This window comes from Dermacentor albipictus, chromosome 10 (genome assembly GCF_038994185.2).
Source record: "Dermacentor albipictus isolate Rhodes 1998 colony chromosome 10, USDA_Dalb.pri_finalv2, whole genome shotgun sequence".
In the NCBI taxonomy this organism is placed as follows: Eukaryota; Metazoa; Arthropoda; class Arachnida; order Ixodida; family Ixodidae; genus Dermacentor; species Dermacentor albipictus.
The window spans coordinates 44,760,698-44,787,496 of record NC_091830.1 but is presented as its reverse complement, the minus strand read 5'-3'; the positions used below and the strand labels follow the sequence as shown (position 1 = coordinate 44,787,496).

At 47.2% G+C, this 26,799-nt stretch overlaps 2 protein-coding genes across 4 annotated transcripts in view; one reads left to right on the top strand and one right to left on the bottom strand.

Annotated features, from left to right (window-relative positions):
* Positions 1-2,847: 2,847 nt before the first annotated feature.
* Positions 2,848-24,858, bottom strand: LOC139050277 (usherin-like). Of its 3 annotated transcripts, XM_070526485.1 has the most exons (6): positions 24,699-24,858; positions 18,253-18,408; positions 13,295-13,383; positions 11,621-11,847; positions 4,977-5,993; positions 2,848-3,302 (listed from the first exon to the last, which is right to left on the bottom strand). In XM_070526485.1, exons 2-6 carry the CDS (start codon positions 18,340-18,342, stop codon positions 2,980-2,982), a joined length of 1,746 nt encoding a protein of 581 aa, XP_070382586.1. In that variant the 5' UTR covers positions 18,343-18,408; positions 24,699-24,858; the 3' UTR covers positions 2,848-2,979. The 3 variants fall into 3 exon arrangements, with proteins under 3 accessions (XP_070382586.1, XP_070382585.1, XP_070382587.1); XM_070526484.1 differs by lacking the exon at positions 24,699-24,858 and having other exon boundaries at positions 18,253-18,455; XM_070526486.1 differs by lacking the exons at positions 18,253-18,408; positions 24,699-24,858 and adding an exon at positions 14,884-14,929.
* Positions 3,142-26,799, top strand: part of LOC139050278 (venom metalloproteinase antarease TserMP_A-like) — a 118,892-nt gene continuing 95,234 nt past the window's right edge. The window contains exon 1 of the mRNA XM_070526487.1: positions 3,142-3,244. The gene's annotated coding sequence lies outside the window, so the exon portion shown is untranslated. The remainder of the gene's footprint in view (positions 3,245-26,799) is intronic.

Here is a 26,799-nt window from a genome sequence, read left to right as displayed (position 1 = left end):
GGCCTTTCCTGTGCAGTCGAGAAGTCCGAATTGCTCCTCGTGCACAGGCGGCGCCGCAGAACCGACAAATCCCCTAATATCCCCCTGTTCTTACACGGCAGCCCCATCCCTCAAGTAGCTAGGCTCCGCATCTTGGGCCTCCACATTCAGTCGGATGGCAAAGCCTCGCACACTACGCACCTTTTGAGTCAGCAGATAGCACAAGTCACACATATGATAAACCGCATTACTAATCGTAGAAGAGGCCTTCGCGAGAAAGACGTCCTACACATAGTACAGGCTCTGATAATCAGCCGGCTCACACATCACCTCCCCTATCACAATCTCACCCTCACCCAAACTCAGAAGATGGACGTCCTTCTGCGGAAGGCAGTGAAAGCGGCTCTTGGGCTGCCTCTACATGCTTCCACAAAACGGCTTCTTCAGCTTGGCGTTCACAACACCGTAGGCGAGCTTTTGGAGGCTCATCGCAATGGCCAGCTCCAACGTCTCAGACGCAGCCGTCAGGGCTGCGCTATACTTTCTCGCCTTGGCTACCCTGTCCCTGAGATACCCACACACGTCCCACAACATCGCCTCGCTCCTGCTCTACGCGCTAGCATACAAGTAGCTCCAATTCCCCGCAATATGCATCCCGAGCGACACGCCGGCCGTAGACGCGCCCGAACTCAGGCCCTGGCACGCATTTTTGGAGACCGCACCACAATTACACCGGTTTTGTACACGGACGCGGCCCGCTACCCAGAGAGGCGGGCCATGTGTTTAGCTGTAACTGACAATACAGACGCGCTTAGGGTGTGTGCCACAGTTCTAACAACGCACAGCTGCTCAGCAGAGGAAGGGGCAATAGCCCTGGCCATTGTCCATGCCTCGACCCTCTCCGTTCAAGACACCCTCATCACCATAGTGACAGACTCGCAGGCTGCCTGCCGGGCCTTCGCGCAAGGACTCGTGACTGCACAGACACATCGAATTCTCTCCTCTGTCCCCCCTCCCACGTTACACAGGGTGCGTACCGTCTGGACTCCTGGACACGCCTCTCTCCATGGTAATGAACGCGTTAATGCGGCAGCCCGAGGTCTGACAGGCCGGGCACCATCGGAAGAGCTGTGCAACCCAGACGACGCACCGCCAGAGCCCCTACAGTACACTGAGACGCTCGAGTACTACCGACAAAGTCGCCATAACTATCCCCCTCCTCATCCTTCGCTTAATAGAGCAGATGCCGCTGTCTGGCGGCAACTGCAGACCAATTCATTTCCTTGTCTCCACATGCTACATGTCTTTCATCCCACCCTGTCGGGATGTATTGTCCCCACTGTGGGACCAAACCCACGGTGTATCACTCCATATGGGAATGCCCTAACCCTTCAGGTGTTCCTCCTATACCCAACCCTACCCTTTCCTCTTGGGAGTCTGCGCTGCTCAGCACAAGCCAACAGGAACAGCAACGGCTGGTCCAGCGGGCTCGCGAAGTCGCGCATGGCAATGGAGCCCTGGACTGAGGGCCCCACTCATCGAGGAAATTTTCTACTCGCTTTATGAAATAAATGTTTATTCTCCCTCTCTCTCGAAGACAAGCTGCAGAACCCAGCAGAACAAAGTGCAGAATCAGCACAGCCAATTGCAGAGCCAGCAAAACCTCATAGACAAGCTACGCGACAGTCAACAGAGACAGCAAGAGCTCACCGAAAAACTGCTTCAGAAATGCAAGGAGCAACAAGAACTCACCGACAAGTTGCGTCAAAAATGCCAGGAGCTCGAAAACAAAAACGGACAGCCCGTAACGACGCTGACCAAGGCGGATGTCGAAGCCGCTGCAGGTGCAAGGTGCCTGATGCCGCAAGAAGCCTTTGTGAAGAACATTCACGCCACGATGAAAAAAATCGTCCCATCAGCAATCGACAAAAAAAAAATGGCAGCAACCTCCAAAAACAAGATTGCCATGCTAAACGCCAAGATCGATGGGATCACCCCCACAACTCAACAGTTTTATCGTGCACGTTAAGAACAACTACGTCACCAAGGCATAATTCAACAATTCGCTCCCCATAATTCAGAACAAGGCGCGGGCCAACAACCACAGCGACTCTCGCTCCTTCTCGCCTATTCGCGATCGCCGACGCGAATTCGAATTCATCGACGATGGCGACTCCTAACCACTATAGGCGAAGAAGCATTCAACTTTTCGCATGTGGAAATGGGACTGTCGACGGGACAGCCTGCGATAATTCGTCAAGCTGAATCGACCCGACGTCATTGAACTACAGGAATCCGACACGCAGAAGGCCCGACTGCAAGGATACACCACATATGCACAAACCCAATGCACTGCCATCAAGAAAACTTTTACAGCGAAAGAAAAAAAATGACGTAGACAACACACAGACAGAACATGCCCTAATCGAGGGTTTACCGTAACGAAAGACACAGAAAAGCCTATTCGTGGCCATCGTGTGACGAATTTTAGTGATGTTTTAGCACGGGCATGGTAGTACAAAGCCAAGATATAATGAGGTGTACGAAGACGCCCAGGTTTTAGTGAATACTTTGCACCGCATACAGTGAGTTGTTTGCAGACTCGTGGGTGGATATTGTGCCGCGGCAAAACAGATTCCTAGAACTTTCTTAAGGCTGTTAACATTGACTTATACAGCTTCACTGTCTTTGATGTATGAGTTGCTAGGAACGGCGCACTTCTGAGAATTTTTTTAGATAACGCGGCATGGTTTAGCTGCAAAACACCTGCAGCTATCACGCCAAATGAATAAAAAAGCAGGAGGAATAGCTAAAATACGTTGATGTTTTTTTTTTTCAGAATAAGGACAAGGTGAGACCACCAGAACGTTGGGATCAATTTTCTTGAACACCCTTCACTTTTATTCAGCCTTACTGTGAGTATGCGAATGCGATCGTTTGGCATTATTGAGTGCGTTGCGGGACGTTGCCTTCTCATTCGTCGCTCGAAAAAAGTCCCGGCTACCGTTGCAAGGCGTCCTCGCCGCTGGGAAACGTGAACTGGACCCTGGCAACGTCTCCGTCCAGGGGTCTTCCGCGGTACACGTTGAAAGCGTGGACGCTCAAGGTGCAAGACGTCCCAGGGCTCGGAGCCGGAGTCGCGAACTCCGTCGTGTCGGGCCCGAAAACGACGCTGGGCCTGTTGACCCGGACGTTGTCCTGGACGCAGGCGACGTTGCCTTGGTAACCACCGCGGGGCCCGTTCCACGATTCCGGAGCGAGCCAGGTCAGGTGGAGGTCTCCTTCACGTGCGAGCGCGGAGAGGTTTCGAGGCTTGCTCGGGGCTGAAGTAAAAAAAGTGTTTCTTAACATTTTAATTTCTTGATTTGCCTTTCAAAGATCGTACAAAAAAAAAGAAACAGACGCATTTCGCACCCGTAACAGCGCGCTATGGTTTAATCCAATTGGGTAATTATTACTCAGACACGGTAACCCATTGGGCGCACGATGGCAACAAGCACAGAATTGTCGGTAATTATGCCTTACAAAAAATTGTGCTTATCAAAGAACAAGTATAACGAAAAAATTCAGCAGAGAAGAATGTGGTACGAGGCAGCAGCACATAGGTTACAAATTAACGTCATGCTCTTTAGACTAAGGTGATGTAGTAGCGCTTCGACAAGGAATTTGATTTTGGTATTGTCGATATTCAGAGGTACGTTGTCCCAAACCCTGGCTCCAGTGGTTGTAGACTGCGTCAAACGTTCCAGAGTAAATCACGTGCTACGAGACACGCAGCAGTGGGGGGCTCCAGGATTTAGCGCAGGATCTCCAACCTAAACAAATAGGAACGGAGAAATCGTTTTTCTCGGAAACCACCGCACCGAATTAGATGAGGTTTGTTGCATTTAAAAGAAGTTGAAATCTAGGAATTGCAGAAAGGAGATTCTCTAATTTATGGCAATTAAGAAATCTCTGAAAATTGCAAATTTACACAAAAATAAGGTGTAAAGTTTAGAACATCGTAACTTTACAATAAAAAAAAAGATATCACAATTCTGTAAACTACAACTGATAATGTAACTAAAGTGAACGAAATATATGCAGCATACACCGCTCTGAAATATATTGCTAGTTTGTGCACGGCTTTTCCAAAACATTTGTAAATATTATATCATTTGCACACGAGCTGTAAATTCCTGTACCTCAGTTTGTCCACTTGAGACGCTGTAACAGATGCCGTTTAAGGAACTGCGACGCCTGTTTCTGGTGTAGAGTGACAGATTTGTAAACTCGGCGCTTTCATTGTCTTGAAACCTATTGATTTCTTGGTAACGAGTAAAAAAAAATTGAGGTCCTAAATGCAAAGTTTCCTTCCTAATATTGTTAGTATCAAATTTTCTCTTTCAAATGCGACAAACTTTGTTGAAACCGTTCTAGCGGTTCCTTAGCGAAAGCATTCCTTTGTTTCACATGCACCTAAACAGGGGAAATGGGAATTTGCCCCGAGCTATGGCGCACGACCATAGTTGCATTTCGCTCCAATCAGAATGCGACTGCGACGAACTGGGATCGAACGAACGACCTCATGCTCAATAGGAGAGTGCCATCGCCCCTCAGCTACCGCAACGGCCGTAGAGTACGGGGGACGGGTGAGAACGGTGCGTCCGATGACGTTTATGACTATGCATTTTCGTGATAACACTACGCAAATTTGTTTTTAGCATGTTGGTAGGAGGAGTGTCAGCCACCCAAAACTTCCCTAAAGGTTTTCAGTGCCCTTTTACAGCTTTCAAAAATGTTCCAGAAGCTTCCTTGCGAGCGCTCGCACACCGAGCTTTGGAGCACTTTTCGAGCAGCTCTGAGCGCACGCCCCCCCCCCCCACCTCGTTCGCTATATCAGAGTCCTTCCATTTTTTTTGGAAGGAACATGGAAGGACTCTGGCTATATACTGTCAGAGCACAGGGATTGTGGGGCCTTTCGAACTTCTGCTACGTTGCGTGCTCCAGTAACTTACGTTCCGCTGGCGTTTCGAAGACTTGACTGGCGCTCTCTCCCGTTACGGCCACTCCGGTCGCTGTGACTCCAGGGGTGACAGTGACGGAGTAGTTCTTCCACGGTTTCAAGCCGAGCAGCTCGAAGCTGGTTTCGTTTGCAGACACGTCTCGCACGATGGTGTCGTCGCGTTCTGCGGATCTGTCGCCTGCTGCCACCGTCTGCTCTGCCTCCGTGTCAGTGCCACCTTCCTCGTCTTTCCTAGCGGGCATTGTGGCGCTCACATTCAGGCGGTAGTGAGCACCGCGGACGCCGTCAAGCTCTTTCAGCTTCGACCAGGTGACGCGGGCCGACCTACCGGTCACGTCCCCGACGGCTAGCTCTTCGACTCTCGGCAATTCCGGCGTCCAGCTCAGGCCTCGAGCCACGCTGGTCTCACCTTCGAACGCTCTGCCCGGAATTTTAAAAACTGGAGTCACCGCAGCGAGCAGAGCCGCGAAGTTTGGGACGCCCGGAAAGGAAACTCGGGAGCGCCCGGCCTGGACTGTTTCGTTGCGGCAATCTTCGGCGACGTCTTCGGCACCGACGCACAGCGTGACGTGGAACTCGTGTCGCTCTAGTGCTTCCGGATCTGCGGCGTTCGCCTTCCACGTCACGGAAACGTCGCTCAGCGAGGGCCTCGGAATGGTCGTGGCCAGAGTGACGTCAGAGACGCGCGCGAGGCCTTCGGGATAGGTGGTGGCCGACACGATCGCCGATTGGCGGCGCGTGGTGACGTTGCCGTTCTCGCAGACGGCGACCACCTGGACTGCGTAACTCGTGTGGGGCTCCAATCCGTCGAGGGTCATCCACGTTTCGTGGGAGAATGCCGTAGATTTGCTCGTCGCCGGTGCGCTGGCGTGGCGGGGGCCGCGCTTCCACCACGAGAGCTCGTACCGTTTCACGACGTCGTCACCAGAGCCATGAGTGGTCCAAGAGGCTTGCAATTGCGTGGGACTGCCAACTAGTACGGCCAGGTCCAGGAAATATTCCCGAGGCTCTAAAGAGACAAAGAACGAATGAAATATTCAATTAATAAATGAAAGAAACAGAGAATGAGTCAGCCAATGATTGAGTGTGTGTTCTGCTTCATTTTTTTAGGTTTGTCATTTTTCTCTTGCTTTCCTCTTTCTTTCCTCTTTCCTCCCCTTCTTCCTGTCTTCCATTTCTACGTTCCTGTCTCCACGTTTCCTGAAGAGTAGACAGGCGTTGTGCCCCTTCCGGCGGCGGTTGCCAGCTTGCGCCTCGCTTTCCCTTTCCTGCCATGTGCATATACATGTTTTCAAATCAAATACTACTTATAATAATAATTGCAATGTAGTTCGTGAACGACGCAGCCCGCATGGTACTTCATGCAAACGTTCCCGCAAATGAGGCAGGGCAAGAAAATTACCTGGGACACACTTGCTCGTAATTTCACTGTACTTATGGAGTTTTCTTGCTTTGTTTAGCATTTTTGACTATTGCAGTCTGCCGAAAAATGATTTCATGCGAATAGTTTAGGTGATTGCGATTGTACATATCATTATGCTAGGACGATTTCTGAATCGTTATAGATTGTTACATCACCCTTTTAGAAGCTTTCATTAAAAAAATTACTTATTCGTAGAGAAAGTAATGACTGCATGGACCATAACGTTTCTACGCTCGAAACGGCCAGTGACAAACGGTTGTTCTTGCCTACCTGTTCCGGCCATGTAGTAGTGTCGAACATCATCTGCCGGATGCTATTGCCTCCATTTACTCAGGCTCACGCACATAGAGGTCGCCACGCGTAGTAAACTAAGGGTTGACAGAGGAGTGTTCAAAGCTAGTTCCAATGATTTCATTAGCGGAAAAAAAGGAGGAGGAAGTGATAATTATTCTTTCTTCAAATGGAATTCATTACTGTCTGTGCTCCACTAAATGCAATCCCAAAGTGACGTTGTGTGGCGTCATGGAATTTGGTACAGCATTTTCACTGTGGAAGTGTGTACCGATGCCTTTCATTTCGCTTACGAAGCGGGTAAGAAAAGCAACGTTTCGCACAAGTGCACTGCACAATAATTTACACCCTTAAAAGTAAAATAGGGTGTAAATGTGTCTATAACTCACACCCGTAGGGTGTGATTTATATGACCTACACCCTCAGGGTGAGAGTTATAGACACATTTTCACTTTTTTACAGCATAAGGGTGTGAGTTATCGACACATTTACCCCCTTTTTTCACTTTTAAGGGCGTAAAGTATTTTACTCTGTGGGGAACTAGTGGAGTTTTGCCTGACGACGCGATCGGTGCTGCTTTTTCTCCGCTTTTTCCTTTCTTTATTCGCTTTCGCATAAATGAAATTTAAAAGACCGTTTCAATTATTGAAAACTTTGTATATATGCGGTGAAGAGCGAGGGAAGCCTTTGACATTGATTTCAGTCGAATGTTAACGAAGTCGGCCGCTTACGGCCCCGAAAGCTGACCTCTCAGCAGTAACCTTCCACGCACAAGCCCACTTTCGGTTCTTTTTTTCTTGCGTGTTTCCTTTTTTTCTAGTCGGACTCCGGATTGCTGCCAAGAGTACACTGCCCTGTACTATACCTAAATACAAGGTGTAGATCTTCCTGCAAAATGGTATGGTATCGGACTCCGGATTGCTGCCAAGAGCACACTGCCGTGTACTATACCTATATACAAGGTGTGGATCTTCCTGCAAGATGGTATGGTATCAGACTCCGGATTGCTGCCAAGAGTACACTGCCCAGTAGTATACCAAAATACAAGGTGTGGATCTTCCTGCAAAATGGTATGGTATCGGACTCCGGATTGCTGTCAAGAGTACACTGTCCTGTAGTATACCTAAATACAAGGTGTGGATCTTCCTGCAAAATGGTATGGTATCGGACTCCGGATTGCTGCCAAGAGTACACTGCCCAGTAGTATACCAAAATACAAGGTGTGGATCTTCCTGCAAAATGCTATGGTATCGGACTCCGGATTGCTGCCAAGAGTACACTGTCCTGTAGTATACCTAAATACAAGGTGTGGATCTTCCTGCAAAATGGTATGGTATCGGACTCCGGATTGCTGTCAAGAGTACACTGTCCTGTAGTATACCTAAATACAAGGTGTGGATCTTCCTGCAAAATGGTATGGTATCGGACTCCGGATTGCTGTCAAGAGTACACTGTCCTGTAGTATACCTAAATACAAGGTGTGGATCTTCCTGCAAAATGGTATGGTATCGGACTCCGGATTGCTGCCAAGAGTACACTGCCCAGTAGTATACCAAAATACAAGGTGTGGATCTTCCTGCAAAATGGTATGGTATCGGACTCCGGATTGCTGCCAAGAGTACACTGCCGTGTACTATACCTAAATACAAGGTGTGAATCTTCCTGCAAGATGGTATGGTATCAGACTCCGGATTGCTTGCAGCCAAGAGTACACTGCCCTGTAGTATACCTAAATACAAGGTGTGGATCTTCCTGCAAAATGGTATGGTATCGGACTCCGGATTGCTGCCAAGAGTACACTGTCCTGTAGTATACCTAAATACAAGGTGTGGATCTTCCTGCAAAATGGTATGGTATCGGACTCCGGATTGCTGTCAAGAGTACACTGTCCTGTAGTATACCTAAATACAAGGTGTGGATCTTCCTGCAAAATGATATGGTATCGGTCTCCGGATTGCTGCCAAGAGTAAACTGTCCTGTAGTATACCTAAATACAAGGTGTGGATCTTCCTGCAAGATGGTATGGTATCGGACTCCGGATTGCTGCCAAGAGTACACTGTCCTGTAGTATACCTAAATACAAGGTGTGGATCTTCCTGCAAAATGGTATGGTATCGGACTCCGGATTGCTGCCAAGAGTACACTGCCCAGTAGTATACCTAAATACAAGGTGTGGATCTTCCTGCAAAATGATGTGGTATCGGACTCCGGATTGCTGCCAAGAGTACACAGCCCAGTAGTATACCTAAATACAAGGTGTGGATCTTCCTGCAAAATGGTATGGTATCGGACTCTGGATTGCTGCCAAGAGTACACTGTCCTGTAGTATACCTAAATACAAGGTGTGGATCTTCCTGCAAAATGGTATGGTATCGGACTCCGGATTGCTGCCAAGAGTACACTGCCCTGTACTATACCTAAATACAAGGTGTGGATCTTCCTGCAAAATGGTATGGTATCGGACTCCGGATTGCTGCCAAGAGCACACTGCCGTGTACTATACCTATATACAAGGTGTGGATCTTCCTGCAAGATGGTATGGTATCAGACTCCGGATTGCTTGCAGCCAAGAGTACACTGCCGTGTAGTATACCCAAATACAAGGTGTGGATCTTCCTGCAAAATGGTATGGTATCGGACTCCGGATTGCTGCCAAGAGTACACTGCCCTGTACTATACCTAAATACAAGGTGTGGATCTTCCTGCAAAATTGTATGGTATCGGACTCCGGATTGCTGCCAAGAGTACACTGCCCTGTAGTATACCTAAATACAAGGTGTGGATCTTCCTGCAAAATGGTATGGTATCGGACTCCGGATTGCTGCCAAGAGTACACTGTCCTGTAGTATACCTAAATACAAGGTGTGGATCTTTCTGCAAAATGATATGGTATCGGTCTCCGGATTGCTGCCAAGAGTACACTGTCCTGTAGTATACCTAAATACAAGGTGTGGATCTTCCTGCAAGAGGGTATGGTATCGGACTCCGGATTGCTGCCAAGAGTACACTGTCCTGTAGTATACCAAAATACAAGGTGTGGATCTTCCTGCAAAATGTTATGGTATCGGACTCCGGATTGCTGCCAAGAGTACACTGCCGTGTACTATACCTAAATACAAGGTGTGGATCTTCCTGCAAGATGGTATGGTATCAGACTCCGGATTGCTTGCAGCCAAGAGTACACTGCCCTGTAGTATACCTAAATACAAGGTGTGGATCTTCCTGCAAAATGGTATGGTATCGGTCTCCGGATTGCTGCCAAGAGTACACTGCCCTGTACTATACCTAAATACAAGGTGTGGATCTTCCTGCAAAATTGTATGGTATCGGACTCCGGATTGCTGCCAAGAGTACACTGCCCTGTAGTATACCTAAATACAAGGTGTGGATCTTCCTGCAAAATGGTATGGTATCGGACTCCGGATTGCTGCCAAGAGTACACTGTCCTGTAGTATACCTAAATACAAGGTGTGGATCTTTCTGCAAAATGATATGGTATCGGTCTCCGGATTGCTGCCAAGAGTACACTGTCCTGTAGTATACCTAAATACAAGGTGTGGATCTTCCTGCAAGATGGTATGGTATCGGACTCCGGATTGCTGCCAAGAGTACACTGTCCTGTAGTATACCTAAATACAAGGTGTGGATCTTCCTGCAAAATGGTATGGTATCGGACTCCGGATTGCTGTCAAGAGTACACTGTCCTGTAGTATACCTAAATACAAGGTGTGGATCTTTCTGCAAAATGATATGGTATCGGTCTCCGCATTGCTGCCAAGAGTACACTGTCCTGTAGTATACCTAAATACAAGGTGTGGATCTTCCTGCAAGATGGTATGGTATCGGACTCCGGATTGCTGCCAAGAGTACACTGTCCTGTAGTATACCTAAATACAAGGTGTGGATCTTCCTGCAAAATGATATGGTATCGGTCTCCGGATTGCTGCCAAGAGTACACTGCCCTGTACTATACCTAAATACAAGGTGTGGATCTTTCTGCAAAATGATATGGTATCGGTCTCCGGATTGCTGCCAAGAGTACACTGTCCTGTAGTATACCTAAATACAAGGTGTGGATCTTCCTGCAAGATGGTATGGTATCAGACTCCGGATTGCTTGCAGCCAAGAGTACACTGCCCTGTAGTATACCCAAATACAAGGTGTGGATCTTCCTGCAAAATGGTATGGTATCGGACTCCGGATTGCTGCCAAGAGTACACTGCCCTGTACTATACCTAAATACAAGGTGTGGATCTTCCTGCAAAATTGTATGGTATCGGACTCCGGATTGCTGCCAAGAGTACACTGCCCTGTAGTATACCTAAATACAAGGTGTGGATCTTCCTGCAAAATGGTATGGTATCGGACTCCGGATTGCTGCCAAGAGTACACTGTCCTGTAGTATACCTAAATACAAGGTGTGGATCTTTCTGCAAAATGATATGGTATCGGTCTCCGGATTGCTGCCAAGAGTACACTGTCCTGTAGTATACCTAAATACAAGGTGTGGATCTTCCTGCAAGATGGTATGGTATCGGACTCCGGATTGCTGCCAAGAGTACACTGTCCTGTAGTATACCTAAATACAAGGTGTGGATCTTCCTGCAAAATGGTATGGTATCGGAGTCGGATTGCTGCCAAGAGTACACTGTCCTGTAGTATACCTAAATACAAGGTGTGGATCTTTCTGCAAAATGATATGGTATCGGTCTCCGGATTGCTGCCAAGAGTAAACTGTCCTGTAGTATACCTAAATACAAGGTGTGGATCTTCCTGCAAGATGGTATGGTATCGGACTCCGGATTGCTGCCAAGAGTACACTGTCCTGTAGTATACCTAAATACAAGGTGTGGATCTTCCTGCAAAATGGTATGGTATCGGACTCCGGATTGCTGTCAAGAGTACACTGTCCTGTACTATACCTAAATACAAGGTGGTGATCCTCCTGCAAAACGGCCTCGAAAAATTGGTTGCGGAGCATTGCGTCTGCACGCAGACGGTGTGGTCGAAGCCGGGCCTCAGGTTGAACACGGCTGTTGCGCGGCCAGTCAAATTTTTGCTGCAGTGCCAGGGATACGTGTCCGCGGAGCAGACGTCCGAGTAGACACCCAGAAAGCCGCACGCACAGTGCAGGGGGTTCTGGAGGTTCCTGCATCGTAGAAGGAACAAACGCGTCACGATGACTTTCTAGCAGCGACTAATTCAACGTTGCGTACGGATTTGCAGCAGTAAAACATGCGCGATAAATCAGTCGGACAGTCTTGTGTGCTGAAGAGAATGAATGAATGCATGAATTCGTCTCTCCTGCTTACAACAGAAAGGAAGCAGAAGCTAAAGGCCATGTGGCCTGACGAAGGCTTCTGCTTCCACAACAGTTCGGCACGCAGGCCGTACGCAGCAACATGCATCATACATACATACTGAAATAAACCGGATAGTCGCGAGACAATATCGTTTTAGTGAAACAAAACATGCATACAAGAAATATGAGAAACCAACAGGATGCCAACAGGAGACCAACAGAAGGAGGCACCGTCGTCAAGCGGTCTTGCTTTTTTTTTCCCACTAGCTCTTTTATAAAGCAGTGATGGATTTAAAATACGTTCATTTGTGAACAAGGTTCCCCGCACCTCCTCCTTCTACGAATATTCGAAATACAGCGTGATTCTTACGACGCGTTGAACGTGTCACTGTACGCCGCTGCCGACCCCAATAGTTCAGTTTCTGAAATTCCTTATAGTCATATTGAAATTCCCACGTGAACGATGGTCGCCGTCAGTGTCACTGGGGCAGCGAGTGAAATATAATAAGTCGGGTATATTTTTTGGAAACACCCCGATATGAAGCATGAACTGTGCGAACGTAACAACTGGCGCCTTCGCAATGCCTATGCTAAAGCCTCCTGTAGTTTTACGAATGTCTGCCCAATTGAGAGAGAGACAGAAATTTTAATTGACTTAAACGATTTACGTGCAGTGGTCGGAAACCCTTTAGTCCAAGGCCCAGCTGGCCTCGGCCGCCAGCTCGACCTGTCTTATGAAGGGCTGTTGTCCCGCCAGGTCTGAGCTGGTTAGCTGTGCCTCCCATTGCTCCACATTGTGTGGTGGGTGTATTTTATCAAACGGGTGTGATTCACAATCCCAAGTAGTGTGTTGTAATGTTGGTATGCCTCCACACCACGGGCAGTCGGGCCTGTAGCGAGTGGGGAACCTGGCATTCTGTAATTGGGCATTCAAATTACAGAATGCCCAATTGAAGAATTCAGCGTTGTGTTTAAGGCGTCCGAGACGATGGCGGCCAGGGTTGCACCAGCGTCGCTATGACGTTCGCAATCTTTGCTCGCAGATTGGCATTCGGAAACAGAGGAAAGCGAGCAGCACTTCAGTAAAAAGTTTTCCGTGCTCTAGCAAAGAACGGCTTAAAGACGACCTCGACGGTCGCTCCAACGCAGAGAACCACTGGCTCCCATTCAGGTTTTCTGTGGTTTGGCAGGCATTTTAGATACGGAAGAGGGAATGGTTAACTAAAGCTGACTAAGCTACTGACGAAGAAATAAATACGCACACGTGAGCAGCAGCTTCGGAGAAGACACTCACTCAGTTGCGTTCCATTCGAAAGTGACGTAGTCGAAGCCGACGTCCACTATTTTGATGGCCGTAGGTTGCGGGCAAGCATCTTCGAAAGCCTGTGAGTACGCGGCAGAAAGAACACAGGAAGGTATACTAAAGAACGTAGAACGAGTACAACGACAACAACTATTTTAAGGCGGCTCGACAGCACTTGTCGCCCACCACTCTGTTATACGTAACATGAAGCTTTACATGATCTAAAACTGGGCACGGGGATATCATTCTGCACAACATCCGCTAACCTAGTTTGTGACGTCTGGCGTAGCCTTTGCGTCCAATACGCTGTATTCATCCCGCTGTTACGTGATGCGTATTAAATTAAAGTTGCTGATCTTTATTAGCGATCTTATTCTTAGGAGTCAGTTTAACTGCAAACGTATTAGGTGAACTCAAAGACCTGCCTAAATTCTTTAAAGCCAGCCATCCTTTCCAAAAGTTCCGGGACTCTGCTATCCATTGCTGCTGTCTGACTTAGTGGAGCTGCCGTCTGGCCGGAGAGCTTATACGAATAAAACAAAGAAAAAAAGAAAAATTGAATTACATGCTTGATGGTGTGATCGAACACCGGCCCTCCGACACAGCAGCACGATGCTCTAATCAGTAGGCCTCAATGACTTTTCTTTCTTTATTGCCTCGCTTGACACACAATTTACGAGCTCAAGAGAACAGAATAACAAGGTCATAGTACTGAGTACCATCAGCCGTTTGCTGACTACAAGTCATCAGTATTCCGGCATGTGCAACAACATTTAAAATCTTGGAACCCACTCTGGTACATACGTCTGCACCTTCTGCACTTAGACAAAATGGGATACAGATTGGCAAAAATATTCGCGAAGTGGTCTAGCGTCGATATCCGCATTGTGTACAGCAGTCCGAGTTCGCCCTATACTGCGCAGGCCCAGGAGCATACCCAGATCAAAAGGCACACCATCGTCATTTTCGACATTGAGAAAACGGATTCCATGCGGACTTAATGGCAAGTCTTTTTTCAAGGTTCTCTGTAAGATGTCACGGAAAAACACCCCACCCCATCAATCTAGAAACATGCTCAATTGTATCTGGTTTTTTGCATAATAAACAATGAGTACTCCACGGAACAAATAAACCCTTTTCTTCTAACCATGTTTTAACGGGTAAGGTTCATGTGTGCAGCTTAAAAAAAAGGTTTTAACCCCATGCACAACGAGCTTTTTTTAGACGCATTTCAAAACATCTTTTCCTATAGTTTTTAGAGTGTTTCCCTGCACAGTATAATTCTCGGTACAATGGCACAGGAAATAACACATCAGAAGGTCTTTGTACAGTTTTTCATGTGACACCTCAGTCAAATATTGCAAGGAAAAACGCACCGATAAGAAGCGGAAAGATGACAGAAAGAGTCATTGAGGCCTAATGACTTGTCCTAGTGGAAAGGCTGGGATAAGTAATCAGGCCTGAATGACGCTTTCTTTCTTTCTCTGCAATGCACGGGAATATTATCAGTAGGGTTGAGCGAATATCATTCACATTACATTTAGACACGCACATGAAAAGAAATACAAACAAATGCACACATGCCACAGAGTTAAACGAAACGGTACATGTGGCGAATACATTTTCCAAGGCCCCATTCGCACGTAAACAAACCCTGCCAACGCCCAACTAGATGTTGCCTCCGAGATAAAAGCCGTGGGTCGATGACGATGATAATTTCCACCCGCCGCGGTTGCTCAGTGGCTATGGTGTTAGGCTGCTGAGCACGAGGTCGCGGGATCGAATCCCGGCTACGGCGGCCGCATTTCGATGGGGGTGAAATGCGAAAACACCCGTGTACTTAGATTTAGGTGCACGTTAAAGAACCACAGGTGGTCGAAATTTCCGGAGTCCTCCACTACGGCGTGCCTCATAATCAGAATGTGGTTTTGGCACGTAAAACCCCATAATCTATCTAATGATAATTTCCATCCTATGCCACATACACCCGACGGGGGGCGTGGGGGGGGGGTGGTGCGGAAGTTCGGCTGGAGATGGATTGGCCAAGCAGCGGGCGGTACACATTTAGAATATTCAAGAAAAGAAGAAAAGCAGTTAAGCCAATCTAAGAGATACCGCACTGCGTATCACGTGGGTTCGCAAGAGCGCATGCGCACTGGCTCCAGCTCCCATTAGGCCAACGACGCAGGAACTAAATGGCAAAAAAAAAAATTTACAGCATTTCGATAACTTCGCAAAAGCTTTACTTCCCACATATTTCAAGATGCTCGTTAGGCGCGTTGAATTGGCTTAATGTTTTTGTTTGTTTTTTTTATGATCCAACCGCTACTAACTACACACTCCCGTGTTTGGGCCACTGGGCCATCCTCGGGATTAACGATAATTTCCTACTATTTCAGTGCGCGTCCCAGCTGCGCTTCTTCTGTGAAAACCAGTGAAAAAACGAACGAGGTTAGCGGTCAAGTCAATTATTACCTTTCTTGAACTAAATGAAGTGGTGGGGTTTAACGTGCAGAAGATGTACAGCGGGCTGAAGGAGAGGCGCCACAGCGGACGTCTCCGGATTAATTTTTCTGACCGTCTGAGGGTCTTTAACCTGCACCATATAAGCGCGGAACATGATCGAATTCCCGCACTCCGCTCCCGTCGTAATGCGGCCGCCGAAGTAGGGATTCGAACACACGACCTCATGCTAAGCAGCGGGTTCGCATAGCCACTGCGGCAGCTTATTAGGAAGTTTTAGATGTTTCCCACCCAAACGGCTTTTTTTCTTGTATTCAAAGGAACCTTTGCGCATCCAAAGCGTCACGACCTGCTAGCCTTCTTCTGTACACCTTCTTGCATTAATTTGCAAAGCCGGTGGTTCGCATCCCCAAACTTTGAATGCAAAATCTAAAGCTCCCCATTAATGCGATGCTTACTTTGCGAGCGCTTCGATCTTTTTCTGACCGGGGCTGCTACTGCTGCTTCTCCTCACTCGCTGCATAGTAGCCCGCGTCAGGTGACGTGTCACGTGATATAGCACGTGCACGCGCCTGTGAGCACGTGACATCGCCGTGTGCTTTCGTGCGTGAAACCACATTTTTCTATTTTTGTATAGCTTCGTAGCGCATAAGCATAAACACTGCGAAATAACATTGCAGGATATTGCACGTTGCATAGAATGACAACAAGTACACTTGTACCCAACGCATTTGGTGCCATAGGATTTAATTTTATCACTTGGCGAAAGCTTCGCTTCACACGAATTCCGGCATGTGCGTTTGACGGGCGTAATTGTTTACGCCTCTCAATGTATACTGCTTCTGTTTGGTCTTGTCTTTCGCCACCATTTTGCAACATCGAGCTCGTTAGTTAAAATACTTTTCATTTTGCCGCAGTTCATCATCATCATCATCATCCTGGCTACGCCTACTGCAGGGCAAAGGCCTCTCCCACACTTCTCCAACCCTACCTGGTCATGTGCTAATTCTGGTCATGTTGTCCCTGCAAACTTCTTAATCTCATCCGCCCACCAAACTTTCTGCCGCCCCCTACTTCCCATCTATACTTCCCTTCTCTTGGAATCGAGTCCGTAACCCTTAATGACCATCGGTTATCTTCCCTCCTCATTACATGCCCTGCTCATGCCCATTTCTTTTCAACTGAGATGTCACTAACTCGCGTTTGTTCCCTCACCCGATTTGTTCTCTTCTTATCCCCCCTTACCGTTACATCCATCATTCTTCTTTCCATACCTCGTTGCGTCGTCTTCGTTTTAAGTAGAACCCTTTTCGTAAGCCTCCAGGTTTCTGCCCCGCAGGTGAGTACTGGTAAGACAAAGCTGTTATACACTTTGCTCTTGAGGTATAATGACAGCCTGCTGTTCATGATCTGAGAATGCCTGCCAAACGCACCTCCTCCCATTCTTATCCTTCTGATTATTTCAGTCTCAAGGTACGGATCCGCGGTCACTACCTGCCCTAAGTAGATGTATTGCCGTACACTTCCAGTGCCTCGCTTTCTATAGTAAACTGCTGTTCTCTTCCGAGACTGTTAAACATTATTTTAGTTTTCTGCAGATTAATTTTTAGACCCAACCTTCTGCTTTGCCTCTCCAAGTCAGTGAGCATGCATTGCGATTGGTCCCCTGAGTTACTAAGGAAATATCATCAGCGAATCGCAAGTTACTAAGCTATTCTACATTAACTCCTATCCCCAATTCTTCCCAATCCAGGTCTCTGAATACCTCCTTTAAGCACGCTGTGAATAACATTGGAGAGATCGTATTTCCCTGCCTTACGCCTTTCTTTATTGGGATTTTGTTGCTTTCTTTATGGAGGACTATGGTGGCTGTGGAGCCGCTATAGATATCTTTCAGTATTTTTACATACGGCTCGTCTACACCCTGATTCCGTAATGCCTGCATGACTGCTGAGGTTTCGACTGAATCAAAGACTTTCTCGTAATCAATGAAAGCTATATATAAGGGTTGGTTATGTTCCGCACATGTCTCTATAACCTGATTGATAGTGTTAATATAATCTATTGTTGAGTAGCCTTTACGAAATCCTGCCTTGTCCTTTGGTTGACAGAAATCTAAGGTGTTCCTGATTCTATTTACGATTACCTCAGTAGATACTTTGTAGGCAACGGTCAGTAAGCTGATCGGTCTATAATTTTTCAAGTCCTTGGCGTCCCCTTTCTTATGGATTAGGATTATGTTGGCGTTGTTCCAAGATTCCGGTACGCTCTAGGTGATGAGGCATTGCGTATACAGGGTGGCCAGTTCTTCTAGAACAATCTGCCCACCATCCTTCAACAAATCTGCTGTTACCTGATCCTCCCCAGCTGCCTTCCCCCTTTGCACAGCTCTCCAGGCTTTCTTTACGTGTTCCGGCATTGCCGCAGTTAATTGACATCAAACAACTCACGTAAATGCAACGGATATTTGAACGAGCAACACTCACGTGGGTGGTCTGGAATGCCGCAACAAAGCACAGCGCGGCCGTGAAACTAAGGATCTTTCTGGTTCCGCAGGACGCCATCGTGGCTTGCATCAAAGCGTCGTGGCCACAGGGACTAGGACGACTCGTTCGGCACGCTGAAGTGCGTATCGTCAAGACCTGCACATGTGAGGCCCGTAACCCTTGGCTGCCGCTGCCGGTCTCGATGTTTGCCCGATACGCGCATTCGCTTCTTTTTTTATGCCTCTTCAGTGAGCCTGTGTGTCAGCGACTTAAGTCCACTATCCGACCCGCATTCCGACCGAGTGCGATAAAGTCTCGAGTGTGCCGTCTATTTGATGAGGAGCTTGCTTTTCCTATGCCAGGTTCTTGGTCGAAACACTTGTGTGGAGACTCCAGCCGATTATCATATATAAAGAAAGAAAAAAATATCAAAGAGGGCAGCTTCAGGTACTGCTGAGGTACTGTGAGGGCCAATAAAACATTCTGCCTAAGGTCAAGCCTTGTCTTCCCACCATTTCGGTCTTTCATTAAAAACATTACGAGCGCGCCCTACTGTTTCAGAAGAAGCAGATCTTAATTTATGAAAGTATGCGATGACCTGTAAGGTAAATAAGGAAACATCATAATCTCAACGCACATTAGTAAAATTTCTTTTTTAACGCACGTGGGATTATTGTATGTGTGTTTCTGATGTTCTAGTTTGATGTCCGTGGCAAATCCCGGACCTAGACGAATTTTTTGTTCAACTGCGAATCTTTCTCTCCGAGAAACCTGCATGGTTTTTCTTTGTAGCTTCGTGCTACAAGACGGGCGGATGCCAGTTTTTCCTTTGATGTCCATTCGTTGCGCGTGCTTAAGTTTTTGTGTATTGCGGTTATTTTTCTTTCCCCCTATGGTCTGGGCTAATGAGGCCCGCTATACTGAACAAACAAACAAACAAACAAACAAACAAACAAACAAACAAACAAACAAACAAACAAACAAACAAACAAACAAACAAACAAACAAACAAACAAACAAACAAACAAACAAACAAACAAACAAACACAAACCATTATAAATGTATGTGTACACATAGCGTTGCTGTGGCTGCAGAATGGTCGACGGAAAGCGAGGAAGCCGTTGATATCATTTTTCTATATGTAGTTCTTATTTCAAAACTCGGAGCATTTACCTCGAGACATGATGAAACGAAAATTGCACGAACGCATCGGAAATGGCCATCTATGTTAATGCGATAGCATTTTTGTAATGACCTTCCAGACATTTTTGTTCGCATTTTGTGCTAGCAGGCGGCAAATAAGCAATCGCAGTGCATTTATTCACTCTGCTAGCTCGGTGAAATGGTCTCACTTGTCAACTTTCAAGTTTGTCAAAAAAAAAGAAATGCACATTTTGCTTCAATTGCTGGCAAAACGGCCGATCAAGCGTGCGTAAATTCATTTCATTTCATTTCAGTTTTATTTTCCAGAAAAGATAGACCTTTCTGGTAGGGATACCTGGGCAAAAAGCTGTTCTTTGACAGCTTGGCTGGGCCCGGACAAGCTGGAAACTTTCAGCAGTGGTGGCATTCAGGGAGATGAAACAGATTAATGATAAAACATAGCTATTAACACATACCAGTGATATGCACATATTCTTCCACATATACCCACATATATACTAACACACGCATATATTGTAGATACAGAAATAAACCGATTAGGCTTCGACAGCTCACAGATATACCAACAGTAAAAAATTTATAACACATCCATTTCCAACAATAATATAGGTTGGAAGTTTAGTCGAGATTGAATATGAAACCACTTGTGCAGTCTGCATTGCATCCGGATAGTTGACACCATTATAAGGCTACATTATAAGACTACAATTGCGTTGCTTCCAAGAAATTGTTGAGGTTCGTCTAGCGCGCAAGGGACTTTTGCACCAATTGACGAACACTGCAGATTGTACATTTCATTCAGGTAGCGGCATGGACTGACGTTAGCTGGCGAGTGAAATTCCCGCTGTGTCATTGCTACCTCTATTAGCTTCGTCACCGTCTTTTCATTCATTTCGTTATTATTTATTTCTTCATTTTTGCCGCGGAACATAGGGAAGTGTAGTGGCAAATGCATTACGTCAAGCTCTCCACAGAAAGGAATGAATAACACAACAGAACGTAGATTCAATATGCTATTTGCAACGAGTAGCAGGCGTCATGAGCTTATAATGAAAAAAAAAAATTCATGCCACTTATTGAATTGCGTCGTAACACATGTGAGCCACATTCTCAGCCATGCGTCAGCCATGCGTCAGACACGCGTCAGCCATGCATAAAAAAAGTCACTGCGTCCTTTGAGTGCCCAGGCCGAATGAACTGATTGCATTTTAGGGACCAGCAACTTCAGGCTTGACTGTCTTACGCCCTATTAGAAAAAAAAGAGATATATAAGCACGTCCTTTATACATACACAATAGCACCTCATCGGTATTGCGTTTTGAACGCTATGCATTTATTTCCCAAACTTTCGAACTTTCCTCTGGTATAATGGTACCAGAAGTAGGTTCACTCATAACTGAACTGTTCATATTACCGTACGAATATAAGCAGTTTATGACTACTCAGTGGTAATGGAAATGTTCATTACGATAAACAAATGTACTACGCAGAATTCGCACGGGGCACAGAACATTCTTCGTTGGGACAAAGGCGCTTTTTTTTTCTGTCTCATGAAAGGGAACTATATTTCGGAATATATAACTTCTACCATGCTGCATGCTGCCAGCGTAAAAGACGCTTCAGATACTCCGCCGACAACGACTTAAGCTGCAGGCGCCTCAAGACGGCGCCCCAAAAAGTCAGAAACACTAAGAAGACAAAAAAAGAAAGAAAGAAAAGGACCGCCACGGAAGGAACTTTTGCACGTTGGGTGGAAAAGCAATAAGAAGAGTCGCAGCATTAGAAGTGCCTCCAGTAGTAATGACGAGGTGGTATAATACGAATACTGAAAGCACTTCTAGCAGTCGTAGTGCTATACCACAAGTGCTTCTACATTTACTATCAGCTGTGGTAACTATAGTAGCTGCAGCAGCCGTAGTAGTAGCAGTGGTAGGAGCAGTGACAACCGAATAGTTGCAGTACACCAGCAGCTGCTGTAGCAGTACAAGTGGTAGTTCGAGTACTCGCAGCTGTAGTACTGAAAGCGGTAGTATAGCTGATGCAGGAGTAGCGGCAACTGTAGTAGTAGTGTTTTTATAGCTCCTGTAGTAGTGCAAGCGGTAGATCGATTACTAGCAGCGGTAGTAATGAAAGTGGTAGTAGCAGCAGCTGTAGTAACAGCAGGAGGAGCGGTGGCAACGATAGTACTAATACCCCACAAGTCATTTGCAGCGCTGCCGAAGGTGCAGGGCGTACACAGGCAGCATCCTTGCGCAGCGGAATATAGTTCAGGAAGTAATTGTCTAATTAACGACTGAATTAGCTAGTTTTGTTTTTACTTAGAGCATGATACGTTACAGCGATGGGTTACGCGTTAGGGCCTGCGCGCAGGCACATCGTGTACCGCGAATTAAGCAGCCGCAGAGCAGATGACGCGGCGCGGGTGAACATATCTCGTGGGCCATTCAGCTTTACAATTCGATAACGAGTACTGTAGCGTCCGGCGTTGCAAACTCCTGAGAAACGACTTGTAAGAAAGAGCATAGTAGCCGCTGTAGCAGTACCAGGCGTAGTTGAAGTACTATCAGATGTAGAAGTGGTAATGTAGGGGCAGTGGCAGCGGTTGCAACAGTGGTAAGGCCGTGGCAACGACAATAGTCCCTGCTAGTAGCTGTTGTAGTGGTAACAGTGGTAACTCTAGCACTAGCAGCTGTAATAGTAGTAGTGGTAGTAGTAGCAGTTAGTGGTAGTAACATTAGTAGCAGCAGTTAGTAGTAGTAACAGTAGTAGTAGTAGTAGTAGTAGCAGTAATAGTAGTAAAATGTTCCATTTTCTGGAAAACATCGGAGAGAGTTTGGGCGACGAAAACAGGCATAAATGTGGCGCCACACTGTGCTGTAGCTTCCTCTGTTCTTATTCCGCCGGTCGGTTACGGTCATGCAGCTGTAATTTAATTAAATTCTTGCGTTCGATAAGAGCATGCGGCACGCCGTAGTGGGAAACTCCGGGTTAACTTTGACCACCTGGGTTGCTTGAACGTGCACCCAACTCACGGCACACGCATGTGTTTTTGCATTTTGCTCCCCCCATCGAAATGCGGCCGCCGCGGCCGGAATTTGATACCGCGACCTCGGACTTGGCAGCGCAACAGCAAAGTAACTATGCCTCCAGGGCAGGTCGTGTAGCGGCAAGTAGTTGCACGAACGAAGGAGCAATAGGTGCAATCACTGCCTCAATTGATGTCGGCTAGCAGGAAGTTTGATATCCGAGAGGCGGTTGAGCGCCAGTATACAGGGAACAAATGCCGAGTTTCAAAGTGATGTCCCCACGTCGGGCGCCAAACAACCGGACGAGTGTTTGCGTCGGCTTTCATCCACGCCGCCCGCCGCTTATCGCTTGCGACCGTGGCGATTTCTCGTATTGGCAACTTTGTTGCTGACGCGACTGTCTGGCACGCGCTGAATTCCGCGACGGTTCGTGTCTATTTCAAACGAGACTTCCTTCTTTTACCGCCACGGTGTTTTGAGGGTTGGTTCTTTCACCGTATGAGCTGGGCTGTTCCCAGAGACCATGCAATAGCAGACTAGGCCGATCTCGATTATTGTTAAATTGAGGGTTGTGACTTGGCGGGCCGAACACGGCACCGGTAGCTTCTCGCAAATGTTCTCACGAGGGTCCGTGCCTGAAAGCAACCAAAGGCGTGGGAGGGTCGGTCCTGTTAATGCTATCGCATTACGGTCGTAAGCTGTAGCATAAGAACAACTAGGGTCTTTGCTTTTTTTTTCGGGTTTGGAATCAGTGTCTCGCCGATTAGACGTACCACTGGAGTCATTCGCGTGACTTAGGCTAGGAGAAGGACAAAGAACAGCTGTAACGTTAGCGTGGAGGAGTTTGGAAAGTAAGCGGGTGCGTATTGTGGTCCTGGATTATATTTCACAAAAAGGCCTTTATACGGTTGAGTCCCAGCTTGAAGGATATTTACGAACACCTCTATTAGAAAATGCAATCGATCATGTCTTTGCAAGCGGTGCAGAGGCGTCAAACGTGAGGCACTCCACTCCGACCCAGTGGTCCAAGTAATCTGATAGCTTGGGCCGCCACCTATGTGTTCGGGGTCGTGATGCCGTGGTGGTCGTTGCATCGTTGTCATTCCAGCTGTGTCATCCGGCTCTCGTCACGCGGTCGTCATACGCCATCGTCGTCCCGCACAGTCGTCGTTGTCACAATGTGGTTTTTCATTGCCATCACCTCAGTAACATCATCCCATTGTCTTATGCAGTCGTCTTTATACCGCCTTTATTCTTCATTGCATTGACATCGCACTGTCGTCAGTCGTTCGTGATTACGCTACCCTTGTCACGCCGTCGTGGTCGCACAGTCGCTATCATGCCTTCGTTGTCAGACCGCGTACACTCTTAAAACGGTTGCACCCTTTGGGGTGTATATTTGTCCCACAACAATAATCGTCTTCTGCCTTGCTTGCGTTCCCTTTCTTGAAAACTAGGCGTTCGCTACTTTCCTGTCGAGAATGCTGCGTCACACTGATAACGCGCATGCCGTTCGTGACTGGGAAGTACCCCGCTCGCAGCGTTAAAGAAAGGAAACGCGGGCAAGACAGATGACGATTATTGTTGTGGGACAAGATAAGCCCCAAAGGGTGTAAATTTTTCTAAGAGTGTAATGCCTCCGTGGCAGTGCCATCATAGTCTCTCCAGCTTTGTCATCCGACACTCGCCGTGCCGACGTCGTCGCACTAATGTCGTCATACACGTTTCGTGACACAGTCACAGCAAAGTGGGACGATATCGTAGTATGTGGCATACAGCCGAATAAGAAAAGTTTCATAATCACCGCTACAAATGTGAAATAATTGTGACTTAACAATATGCTTGGATATTCACGGGAACCTCCCTGACAAATTTGGCGTTAATCTGAGCATTTTTGACGTTAATCTCAGCATTTTTGAACGAAGCTGTATACCGCAAGGGTTCCACGCACATGCGGTCTCCGTGAACAAAAACTATCATCATCAATGGCTCATATTACCGTAAGCATATATCTCCCGTAAGCTAGCAAAAAAAAAGCAATGGCTCATAGCCTCGTAAGGCAGAGGCTACAAGCACTCAGCAAACTGAAGCGCACAGTGCTTAAATTCTTTGTAATCGCGCAAACAACATACAGAACAGCATGTCGCAAACTGTCATTATCAATGGCTCATACCGCCGTGAGCAATGACTCATGCACCCATAAGCAAGCGAAAAATGCAATGATTCATAATTCCGTAAGGTTCATAGCTACTCACTTTTCGTGAACAGCTGCGATGGCACTTCCCCTGTTGTCGTTGTCGCTGATTTCAATGAGGTTGTATCGGTACCAAAAAGGGAGCGGTTTACGCTTTCCATGTTGCAAACATATCCCTTGCGATGCCACGCCAACCCGGCCCAACCAACCGCCCAGCGACGTACGTGCATCGATTTCACCTCAATGAATGTGATTGCAGTTGCGAGTGAAATAATGACCACCGACCAAGACAATAAATGAGTGTGCGTACCTTTCGTCACGATCGCCACCCATCAAGACAATAAATGAGTTCGTACCTCTGTTCATTATTATTTTCCGCGTCCATGTCTTAAGCTAAACGGCTTAGCTGGTCAGCCACCTTCACCGAGTGGAATGGCTCATGATATTTTGGTACCATCCTTCAGTCGCGCCGACGGATTTTCACGTAGTGAGGCACATAATTCTTTCACATTAATATACAGGCCGCACACACTGTTGCAATGAGAGGACGCGAAACTGCTCAACGAATTCCATCAGTCTCAATACCGGGACGATATAGGCCTTACGGCGCAGGCAGCATTGCAAGCGCTAGTGTCTGCATAGTGTCTGCTATATAAGCGCTAGTGTCTGCTGTATATGTACGAGACTGCCGCTGTCGTCATTTCTTAGAAATGTCGTCATTCCTATGACATCAGCCTGACGAAAGACAGATCACGAAGCTGGAATGAGAACGATTGAACGACTACGACGGCATCACTATATCGGCGTGACAGCGAATGCATGACGACTGTGTGATTACGATAGCGTGGAGACGACGGCTTGACGAGTGTCAGACGACAAAGCTAAATGATGGCAATGCAGCGACCATGAACCCAAGACGACCGCGAGCCTATACCTAGCGGTCCAAGCTATGGGACTACTTGGTCCACTGGGTCGGGATGGAACGCGGAACGGCGACGGCATGGTGAGAGTAAGATATCACGAAGCTAAAATGACGACAACGGAACAACAACGACGCATCACGGCAAGGAGCACATGCTTAGTGGCCCAAGCAGATAGACAGCTTTGGGCTTGATAGAAAGAAAGAAAGAAAGAAAGAAAGAAAGGAAGGAAGGAAGGTATGCTCAAAGTGCCTGATGTAGGCAAATAATACTATTCGCATTAAAAGATGTGCTCATGTGTCTAAACAATGGAAATAGTTTTTTAAGCACTTCAACTTTATTAGGCTTTCACATTTTGCTGAACCTTTATTCAGAACGCCAGCATCGCTTCCCGAAGCATTTAGACTACGTTTACCTTTTTAACGCAACAGTGTTGAGGAGAACGTGTCGCAGGAAATCCGGTGTCGGCGTCTGGCGTCGGAAGTCGTTCCGGCAAAAAGATTTTCGAACCACCCATACCCAGTACATCCATGTGGCGCGAGGAACTTACTGAAATAATTGAATTTATTAAGCTAAAATACGTGGAAAAACCGTAAACTACGACATACGCACAACCTGCAGACATGATAGCTCTCGGATTGTAATTTATCTATACGAGAAAACACAATTGTGTTACGCGAAAACTCAAAGAAACCCCCTTTACAGCGTTTCTACAATTCACAGACCGGTAGCGGCGTCCGCCATTTGAGCGCGCCGGCACGCGGGTGTCTTGGGGGCCACGGAGCTGCGCGCCCGGTTCCTTGCAATACCTCCAGCTGGCGCTCGCCTCCGCCGCATCGCGGCTCACGCAAGAGGCCGCGTTTCTACACAAAGCCCGCCTTCGAGCATAGTGTCCGCGGACAGCGTTTCCCGGTAAGCATTGCGGTTACATACGTTCCAGTTGCCGGGAAGCATGAGAAGTAGTCAGGGATCTTTGAATGCGATCGCCTTCCGCTCCTAAAGGCGAAACTTAAGCGAGCTCAAAATTTTAACCTTTTATTCATTCTTATAGCCTTACTGAGGCGAACTCCTCCCCACCAGCACGATACCGTCGAAACGCGTCAATCTTTCGTCGAAGGCTCGATAGAGAAAGCATCCTCTTTCTTTGGAGGCGTGAAGCGAACTCTCACTTTCTCTCCGTCAAGACGCTCGCCAAAGTACAGGTTGTAGGCGTAGACGGACAAGGTGCACGGCACGCCAGAG

Excerpts from the sequence above, each read along its gene's own strand:
- LOC139050277 (XM_070526485.1), bottom strand. The coding sequence starts at position 18,342 with ATGCAAGCCACGATGGCGTCCTGCGGAACCAGAAAGATCCTTAGTTTC. Across the intron at positions 13,384-18,252 it reads CGGCATTCCAGACCACCCAC|GCTTTCGAAGATGCTTGCCC; the intron begins GTGAGTGTTGCT and ends GCGTACTCACAG. Across the intron at positions 11,848-13,294 it reads TTCGAATGGAACGCAACTGA|GAACCTCCAGAACCCCCTGC; the intron begins GTGAGTGTCTTC and ends TCTACGATGCAG.